Here is a 10,722-nt window from a genome sequence, read left to right on the forward strand (position 1 = left end):
CCCGGCAGCCATGCTGCTTGGTCCCTGGGGCTCCCCGGGCCTAGGGGTCATTTCCGGAAAGACCTCTGGAATGGGTGGGGTGGAGGCAGCACCGGGGGCACGGTGCTGGGGACCCAATCGCCCACAGTCGCTCAGGGATGGAATTTAGGTTTTGACCTTTCCAAATAAGACTGCGCATGCAGTTGCCCACAGCAACCGACAAGTGAAAAGATGACATTCCTCTTAAGACTACATCTTGCCATTTGTTATCTTGGAATAGCCTGATTCTATTGAAATATTTTTGTGCTTTAAACATTGACTTGCTCAATTTAAATATTTAACACATGCAGCAATTTTTATTTTATTTTTTAAATACTGCTTGCCTCAAAAAATGCAGGTGGCCCGGGAGCTCCAGAAAACTGGGAGGCTCCAGGCTGTCAGGCACTCAGATTTGGCTGAGTTACAGCTCTGCAGCCTTTTGCTGGAGCCTGGGACCCATCTTTTAACCTTTCCCAAGCTGTTAAACTGGCTGTAAAACAGGGGTGAAACCACCAGCCTACAGGGCTGTTAGGATTAAATAAGACATGCATGAGAGCTTTTTCTGAAATGGTCTCCAAAGGTGCAATTGCTTTTATTCTGTAAGCCTAAGGCACACTGCTACAAATGGGAGCCTTTCATTCCTTTTTTGGGGGGTCCTCACCCACTTTCCTTGTTTATGTTTCATTCGAGCTTCTGTTTTGATAAAATAATTAACACTGACATTCTGCACTCAATTTTGGAAAAGATTGCTCATAGTAACATTCTTTCTAAAAAATTATCAACAATAAAATGCTGTCAACTTAAATATAGAAATACTCATCACGACCAGTGCAAAACTCGGTGGACTATCTTCCACCATCCTTTCAAATGGCTTGTTAGATCAAACATTCTAGAACTCCCTAGATGCCTCATTTCCAGATTTTTAGTTTGTTCCTATTGATATGAAGTTTAACAGGTAAGTACTTCGAAAGTTATCTACTGGTCATGCTACTATAAAATATCTCACCTGCGTTTCCTTCTCCCAGTTCACACTACTGATAACGGGTCAATGTGCTTCCAGAGTATTTTACATACAGTGGGTTGGGGGGTTCTGTTAATTGTTATACCAATTAATACAGCTTTTATTGTTATTCCTTCCCTCTTTTAAAATCAGCTCTCATATGAACAGAGTTCAGGAGCTGCTTTCATTAACGCTCACTGTGGGCTATGCTGTGGAGTCAGAAGACCCATGTTCTGCCCAGCTCTACTGCTTACAGGTGGGTTGCTGCGCATGTCCCTCCATCTGTCCAAGTCTCAGCTCCGTTCTCACGAAGAAAGGGGTAGAAGGCAGAGTTCCAACGTTAACATGTCACGAAGTCTCTCAGAGTTTTCCTAACCTTTTCTCCCTTGACAGTCAACACACTTTATTTTTGAACACTGGAGAACGTTGCAGTGTACGACGGAAGAGCTATGATCGTGATCCCACACACACTGATTTGCTCTGTTGGAAGTGTAACAATTGATTCTGGACCCCGGGGAAAGGTGGGAACGGGGTCACCACAGGGAATGAGGATCCTGGGAGCACAACAACTGAACACAGGTTGGTGCTTTTCCTAGAGAGGGAGGTTCTTCTGCTAGCTTGAACCCCAAATCTATTGCTTCCCCTTCAATTAGTATATACAAGCAAATGTAGAAAATGTGAAAAAGTATAGAGAAAATGAAAACTACCTATCTTATCACCTGCTGAGGACTATGAACATGTAGAATATTTTATTTCATTTTCCTGTTCACATAGAAGAGTATTTTCCAAAATAAGTTAGTTTCTTATTTTTTTCATGTAGTTTAATTTTCTCCATTGTCAATTCTCCCCATCAATGTGGCATAACTTAATCACTTTTAGAGCCATTCCAATGGTTCATTAGAGAAAATGAACATCCTTGCAGTATATGTCCTTGGAATCGCTCACCCTGCTAACTGGCTAGTACTGGAACAGAAGTTATAAACTTTGTAAAGGCTCTACCACCAATGTTTGCCAGAATATCCTCCAACAGAGGTAAGAGTGCCCTCTCACTAAATCCTTACTGGTATCATTATATTTAAACTAGAGGCCCAGTGCACAAAATTCCTGCACTGGAGGTGGGGGGGTTCCTCAGCATGGCCTGTGCCCTCTCACAGTCCAGGACCCCTTGAGGGATGTCCACCTGTCTGCTCACTGCTCCTTACGGCTCAGCTTGCTGCTCCTTAGTGCTGCTGCGGCGGCAGGAGAGGCTCCTGCCACCGTCGCTGCGCTTGCCAGCCATGAGCCCAGCTTCTGGCTGAGCGGCACTCCCCTTGTGGGAGCGCACTGACCACCATGGGGCAGCTCCTGTGTTGAGCGCCTGCCCCCTGTGGTCAGTGCGCTTCATAGCGATCGGTCATTCTGCCGTTTGGTCGATTGGCATATTACCCTTTTATTATATAGGATAGGATGGATTAGCTGGGCTCACTGCTGGCGAGCACAGTGGCAGTGGTGGGAGCTTCTCCTGCCTCCGCCGCAGTGCTAAGGACACCTCGAGGGGATGTCTGCCTGCCAGCTTAGGCCTGCTCCCCATGTTCTGGGGAGAAGGCACTGGGGGTGGGGGCGGGGGAGGCCCCCCAGTGCATGAATGTCGTGCACGGGGCCTCTAGTTATATAGAGAAATTATTAAATGATTAAGTGAAATGGCCTAACATAGCCAAACCTATTTACCTTTCTTGAATTACTGGTCAGGTTGAATATCTTTCAAGTAGTTACTAGTGGACATCTGTATTTTTTTTTTCTGAGTTGTTTATATCATTTGCTCATTCTCATTTTTTAATTTTTTATTTAAAGTTATTTTTCCCTTTTCCTTTGGAAGTGTAATCAAGGCTTTAAGTTATCTGCTTTAACCAATCTAGGTAAAATTGAGGTTTCACAATCTAGCGGAGGTTTTATTATCAGCATTTTACTAAGTCTTCTCTCCAAGTTCCTCTTTCATAGTAATAAAAAGAACAACTCACCTCACATTAAAATATAACAATACTAAATTCAAAAATGGAAATGATATTGCATTGGCTTACTCCCCAGATCTCTTTGCAAAAGGTCAGAGCTTAAGAGCTCTATGTCACTAAGCATTGATTAACCTTTCAAGCAACACCACTGTGGCAAGACTTTGGAGTGAAAAGTCCAGGTTTTATACACTCTTCTATTTCTATTTAAAAAAGAAAAAAGAAACAGAAGCTCTTGGAATCAATCATTTATCACAAAATGAACAATTTCAACTTTTAAACATACAGTTATTTTTTTCTGCATACTTAACTCAAAATGAACAGACAGAATTTTATTCAAACTTTACAGTTAGCCTGAGATTGTTCAACCTGAAGTTAGACTTCACTGCCCAAACAGTTAAGCATCTGAAAGCAAAGCTGAGAATGAATATGCATATCAACCATAATGAAAGCATTCCTATGGGGCTCGGAATAAACAGTGACCGGAACCGAACTCTAATTTGCTCTGGTCTACAAAAACTTCAGAGCCTGAAAGTACCCATTACTTAATAATGATAGAAAACAAAGCCTGCGAATGACAATTTCTGAAGGAGTGTTCAAATGCAGAATTCTAGTTCAACATTTCTAACAGCTGCTGCTTTTGACTATTAGTATTAAAAAAACTTCCCCAATCCTTACTATTCAACATGTTCTTGAAAACACATAGCAGCATGGTATAGTTTACTAAGTTTATAAATCTTAGTACTTGTAATAAAATATAAAATACAGATTTCTCCCTTTTTCAAATATGAAGTCTCGGAATGCTTCCGTCATCCTTTGGTTTTCAAACCCATACAATGCACTTAGATTACACTGTGGGTTTGGCATTGAGACGAAACACTGCACATATGCTGGGAAGGAGGGTGCTGTGGGAATACCAAAGTACTACATTATAGAAAGTAAACACTGAGGCGAAAATACTTTCTGAATATATACTGTACATCATGTAAACAAACATTCATAATAAGAATCAACACAGGCCAAAAGACTGTTTTTTAGGAAATCAGAATCTTCTTTCTTTTAAATCCCACACACTGAAGATGCTTTTTGTTAAGAAAAAGAATGGAGCCTGTTCCTGTATTTGCTTATGTGCTTAAACACCTTGGAGAAAATTATTACATTCATTTGCTAACGGTTGTCCTCTTAGTTCGCTGGCTGTTGCAAACAAGGAATACAGAACTATCTCAGTCCTGTTGTTCATTGAATACTAGCTAAGTAATATATCTTTAATTCATCTTCATCAGTCCATATCAGTAATATAAATAGATGAAGTGATTCAGTGAATTTCAAATTTTGTGCAGGGGAAACTGGTTGATAATTTGTTTCCAGTAAGGCTAGTACCAAAAGAAGTATTACAAAGTTAGTCCAAGTTAGGAGTAAGCCCCTGATTTAGCGAGCTGAACCAAAGTTTACATGTAGGTACTTTTAAATCCTACATTACTGTGCAAATCCAGAAGTTCCCATGTGATAGAGAGTGCTGGCAGCAATCGAAGTCCTGGATAACAGAATGAAACACTGATTTGGTTTTGAAATGCAGAGATACTACATGAAGAAATTTGAATGTCTTAATGAGGGTATTACAGCAATTCCCTTCATGAATCAGGAACTAAGAAAGACGATTCATTACTCAATAATGTTCTTGTCAAAAGCCAAATTTGAAGCAAGAAAAGATAAAGACACAAAATCAAAGATGCATTTTCTATGACCTTACGCAAGAATGTCAAGCTTTACATCAACATTTTGTACCAGCAGCCACCCCCTCGCAAAGGAAAAAGCTTAGTCATGACTGTCCATCCCTTTTCAAAGCTTCCAATCTTTGAAGGAGTGCGTTTCCGAAGGCCTCCCGGTAGGCGGGGCTGAGCGTGTCCAGCAGGGAGTAGACCGTTTCATGGTAGGGACTCTGTAAGTGATCATCTACCTGGTCAAAAGCATAACCTACTATCTACAAGAGAAGAGGGAATTCAATAATTAGATTTCCTCATGACAGCGCAAAAACCGGTTGTTTACCTGGGTCATTCTCTAATGACACTTTTTTTCAATCAATAGTTAAAATGTGCATATTTTAATATATTTTTTTAAATATTTAAGCAATTTACAACTTATAGGAATAACCCCTGCAAAACACTCTCTTTATAATTTTTTCCCCCAAAATTTTAATGGTTTGATTTACCAACTCCTGGTCCTAAAACAAATGTAAAATAGAGAAAAAAATTAAAAAGCTATCAAAAGCAGTGTTCCATTCTCATAATTTAAAACATGATTAAAAAAATAAAACATGCTTCAATTTAATTACACATGTATTGAGAGCCTGCTATATAAAAGCACTATAATAGATAATATATCCACTATTTACTTAGCTTCATATGTAAGACTTCTGACTCTAATCAGAACTGGCCTTACCTCACCATAGCTACCTTAGAACTAATCCTTTGGACTCTTTCTTTATAAAGAATTCTAGAAAGTATTTATAGCTTTAATCCTCCTGTGTGATTATTTATCTGAAAGGCCATTTCACATTACTAATACATTACTTATCTAACAGGGAAACGAATGCACAACTCAGTGAGAAAAAAGGGAATGTTACTGTTTTATTTATTTTTCTTTAAATGCAGCTAAAGCGTTTCTCTCCACCAAGATTATATAAGACATATCACAGTTCACCAGCACAGTACAGGGCAAAATACTTCAGTCTTTGTTCACTTGACCAAAGCTTGTGAATTCCCTCTGTAAGTGTTGAACTGTTATGCCATCTAGCCAATCCGTAGGAGACGCAAGTTCATGTTAGAAGTAGGAGTGGTTTTAATGAAAAGCAGAGGCAGGCGCCGGAGGAGGACGACACGCCTCTTCAGAACCACGCTTTACTGCAGTGCTTTCCACGCGCACAGCAGCTCCCTATATGCAGGGAAGATGTTCCAAGCCCCCCAGTGGGTGCCTGAAACCATGGATAGGACCAAGCCCTATATGTACTTTCCCCATACATACCGTACATACCTATGATAAACTTTAATTTATAAACTAGGTACAGTAAGAGATCAATTAACAATAAAATAGAACAATTATAACAATATTCTGTATTTAAAGTTATGTAAATGTGCTCTCTCTGATAACCAATCTGGTACCTGAGACAGCTACTAAGTGGCTAACCGGGTGAGTAGTGTATATAGCTCGGGTGTGCTGGACAAAGGATGTCCTGGGCAGTACGGAGCAGGATGGCACAGGATCTCACCATACTACTCAGAGAGGTGTGCAACATAAAATGTCTGGGGTTGGCAGAAGTAGGTTTACAGCTGTGAGTACCCGAAAGTTTATTCTTGTATTATTATTATATTATTTATTTGTATTATTTGTCTCATTCTTATTATTTTGTATCCTTACTTATTTATATATTTTTTAAAATATATTTTTATTGATTTCAGACAGGAAGGGAAAGGGAGATAGAAACATCAATGATGAGAGGGAATTGATCAGCTGCCTCCTGTATGCTCCCCACTGGGGATCGAGCCCACAACTCGGGCATGTGCCCTTGACCGAAATTGAACCTGGGACCCTTCAGTCCATAGGCTGATGCTCTATCCACTGAGCCAAACCAGCTAGGGATAAATTTTTTTATCCCGGACACTTCAGTCCACAGGCCCACCCTCTATCCACTGAGCCAAACTGACTAGGGCTGTATCCTTAATTATAATTTATCTTTTACATAATGATGGCTGGTAATTTAACCTAATTTGCCCACCCCTGTATAAATTGTAATTTTCCATTGAATATTTTCAAGACATGGTTGACCACAGGTAACTGAAACTGTGGAAAGTGAACATGTGGATAAGGGGGGAGGGGAGGGCCCATTGTATTATAATTGTTGTTTTTTTGAAGATAAGGAGATTTAAAATATATATATGTATATTTTTATTGATTTCAGAGAGGAAGGGAAAAGGAGAGAGAGAAACATCAATGATGACAGAGAATCATTGATTGGCTGCCTCCTGCATGTCCTTCACTGGGGATTGAGTCCACAATCCGGGCATGTGCCCTGACCAAGAATTGAACTGTGACCTCCTGGTTCATGGGACTACGCTCCACTACTGAGCCACACCAGCTGGGCTGTATTACAGTTCTGTTTGCCCCTTTCTGATGCCTGTAAGACTGGTCTTCCTAATAGGATAGGGATCATATCTTATGCAAAGTTTCATTTCCAATTCCTAACACAGGATAGTTGCTCAATGAATGTTAACAGAATCAGACTGAAAAAAATTTAAGTACCTACATGTCAAGATTTATAACTGACCTAGTTCTTTCTCTATACTTTATTCATATAATTATCCTCCAATCTCTTCTGGTTTTTAAATTTAATCTCCAGGTTACAGATAAAGAATCAAACTCCAAAAGGTTGACTAACTTACCCAAGATCACTCAAAATCACATGTAAGACTTCTGACTCTGATCAGAACCAATCGTACTTCACCATAGCTACCTTAGAATTAATCAATGTAAAATATAATTAACTTATCCAGGGTCATTTATCTCTACTTTTGATTTACCTATTTCTACTTAAGATCCATTTCTGAAGACAATAAACTTTTAGTACAAATTTAGGGATTGAGAAAGGAGTGTACAAAATTAGTTAATTCAAGTTTCACTCTCTAAGCTAAGCAGCTACCTGCATGGCAGCTGTGAGGGAACTGAGAGCAGTCAAGCTGCTGGCTCTGCAATTCGCTTCAGTGCAAGTGATCCTTAACAAGGAGTGCACGGAACACGTGCTCACCTGCTTCTTAAGGAACCGAATCCAGTGAAATAGGCAGGTTCATGTAGCCTTTGAACATATCAATACATGACACTCTCACCTGCTTAGGCCTTGGCCTCTACTTTATGATTCTGTGCAACTTTTGAAACAGAATAGAAACAGAAAAGTCAGAGATCTTTAATTGAGATTGAATATTAATCAATCAGTAAAGTTACAATTAAATGTTGGAGTTTCTAATACTACTCCTTTGTTTAGCAGGTCAAAATTTTTATAATAGTTGTTTTTTTTGTTTTTTTAAATGAAAAGTTGATTTCAGGTGGTATTTGCTACTATTCTAAACTCAGGATTCTGGTATAAGGATTTAAGGTTACTGCCTAGAACAGCTCACCTGTAATAAAGAGCCAATAGGACACTCTTGGAAATTCAGAGGTGCAACTGTCTGCTGTGACGGGACTTTGATCTAACAGCTGGGGAGCAGTGGAGTCAAGTATGTTGTTTTCACAGAAGAGACATTTGTAAGAGGTGGAAGAAGAGCCTCTCAATACAATGCCTATAAAACTCAGCCAGTGCAGGGAATGCCTAATTCTGGTGCACATTATTTAACCACAGATAAGAAATAAATTAATTTTAGGGGTGATCATTAAAACAAACTAATACTGCCTATCAAATTTTTTAAAAAAATTCCATTTCCCCATGTTAGTGAGAGACTTGAGTATTATTAAAAATTCCTAGATAAAAGTTTTCCTTTAAAAACCCCTGTTAGCTGCTGAGTGTTGAGTTCTCATTTAAAACTCGTCCCCACTCCCTGACCCCTCTTTGATAAAGTGGTAAAGTATAAATACTTCCTTTTTCCAAAAAGAAAAGGCACTCACCTTAAGCCCTGCTTCAGTGAGCTCCAGGCAGTATCTGTTCCTTTCTCTCGTTTCCACGTTGATATAGGCCACATCATCTGCACAGCGCAGGGCTTTTGAGACAAACATTGTGTTCACGGCAAAGAGAACATCATTTACAACTGCTTCAGCTTCTAGCCTCATGTCTTTCATGTCAGTCCCTTCAAAACCATTAAGCTCTGCATTTTCTTCATATCCTGACATACTGCTTAGCTCCATGGGATTACAATCCGTCTCCATCCTGCAAAAAAAATAGACATGAATCTTTACAGAAAGACACTCCAGATATTATTATTATTTTTTTATGAGATTTTTTTAAAAATTTTTTATTACAAAGGGTATTACATATGTGCCCATTTTTTCCCCCCGCCCCAGACAGTCCCTCAGCCTCCCCTATCCATGTCCATGCTTCCCCAGTGTCCCATATGCTTATATGCATACAAGTCCTTTGGTTGATCTCCTACCCCCCTACCTCCTGCCCCCCAACCCTTCCCGGCCTTCCCGCTGCAGTTTGACAATCTGTTTGAGGCAGCTCTGCCTCTGTACAGATATTATTGTTTGATGAAAACAATGCCTGACGTGCCTTCCTACTGCTACTTAGTAGACAGCATGAACTAGTCAACAACTTTTCTGGAAAATATTGTTGAAAGCCATTTTTAATAGTTTTTTTTTTTTACAGCGAAATTATCTAGACACCTATAGATTTTCAGAAAAAAACAGTCACTGTTCTCCACTTTTCCCCCCAAAGTTAACTCCCATGTTGATAAGAATTGAGAATATTAATTTTTAGTTATTTCAAACAATGTCTCAGTAAAAACCTTAGTACACCTTTTTAAATGTGTAATTACTCTTCTAGGACATTTAAAACTGTAATGGCTGAGTCAAAGCACATGCTCATTTTAACTTTCAATAGGTACTGCCATAACGCTGATTTACCTTTCAAAAAACCAAACAAACAAAGGCTGTATGATTTAAACTCCACCAAGAGACTATGCAGGGCTATCCTCTTTTTTTTTCTTCCCCACATTCTTTCCAATACTTTTTAATATTTGCCAATTTGAGGTAACAAATGAAGTCTTCAGCCAGTGACACCTCTTCACCCCGCCCCAGAGAAACTGAAAAAAAAAAAAAAATCTGGGTAATTTTTTTGGGTATTTTTCAGAGCTTCTGGGTGATTCCATACAGTCAACTCTAAACCACTAGCAAAAATCTTAAGGAGCTAGAGCTCCTATAGTTGTTGTCATTTATTCATTATACAAGTCAAAACTATGCCCTGGCTGGTGTGCTCAGTTGATTGAGTGCTGTCCCAGGCACTGAAAGGTCGCTGGTTTGATACCAGGTCAGGGCACATGCTTAGCTTTTGGGTTCTATCCCTGGGTGAGGTGTGTACGAGAGGCAACTAATTGATGTTTCTCTCTTTCTCACTCTCCCTCTAAAAGATAAAAAAAAACATTTTCTTAAAAAGTCAGAACTATTTGCCAAAGGCAATTTATAATAAACTATGTAAAGCTATTAAAAACTCCCACAGCAAATGTACAAATAATACGTTCTTTCAGTCCTATTTCAACTAATGATTCGCTTTAAAGATCCTTTATTGAGCCTGCTACAGAACTTTCAAGAACTAGTCACTCCTAACAATACAGGTTAATTATAAAATTACCAATTATTGTTGGATCCATTTGTCAGATAACTGAAATCTAATACTGACTTACTGTATGAGATAGTGAAAATATTTGTTTTCTAAAATTTCTACTTTACTCTAAAAATAATCATTATACTCCTTTATACTTGGTTTTATGTATAAAAAATGAGCTCATTTTATTTTTTTACAGCTAGTTTGAAGACTTCGAAGCATGACTGTCCACTATAAATCTTTTAACATCATGAATACCAAACATTTTTTTTTTTTTTGGCTTCAGTAATCCAGTATCTCAATTAGAGATGTCAGAAATAATAATAATCATTACATGAAAAAGATGTTTATACGAGACAGCTTAGCAGTATATAAAGTTTTTAAAGCAAGAATCCAGTTAATTGCAATTAGGACCTTAG

At 38.8% G+C, this 10,722-nt stretch overlaps 1 protein-coding gene across 3 annotated transcripts in view; it reads right to left on the minus strand.

The window, feature by feature from the left end:
- Positions 1-3,235: 3,235 nt before the first annotated feature.
- The window catches only part of GSKIP (GSK3B interacting protein), a 12,734-nt gene continuing 5,247 nt past the window's right edge, over positions 3,236-10,722 (minus strand). For all 3 annotated transcript variants that reach the window (XM_006762712.2, XM_015563245.1, XM_006762711.2), the window contains exons 2-3: positions 8,653-8,911; positions 3,236-4,984 (exon numbers count right to left, since the gene is read on the minus strand). In XM_006762712.2, coding sequence (XP_006762775.1) covers positions 4,823-4,984; positions 8,653-8,910 — 420 coding nt within the window. In that variant the 5' untranslated portion in view covers position 8,911 and the 3' untranslated portion in view covers positions 3,236-4,822. The remainder of the gene's footprint in view (positions 4,985-8,652; positions 8,912-10,722) is intronic.

The sequence above is a fragment of the Myotis davidii genome, unplaced genomic scaffold (assembly GCF_000327345.1).
Source record: "Myotis davidii unplaced genomic scaffold, ASM32734v1 scaffold19, whole genome shotgun sequence".
NCBI lineage: Eukaryota > Metazoa > Chordata > Mammalia > Chiroptera > Vespertilionidae > Myotis > Myotis davidii.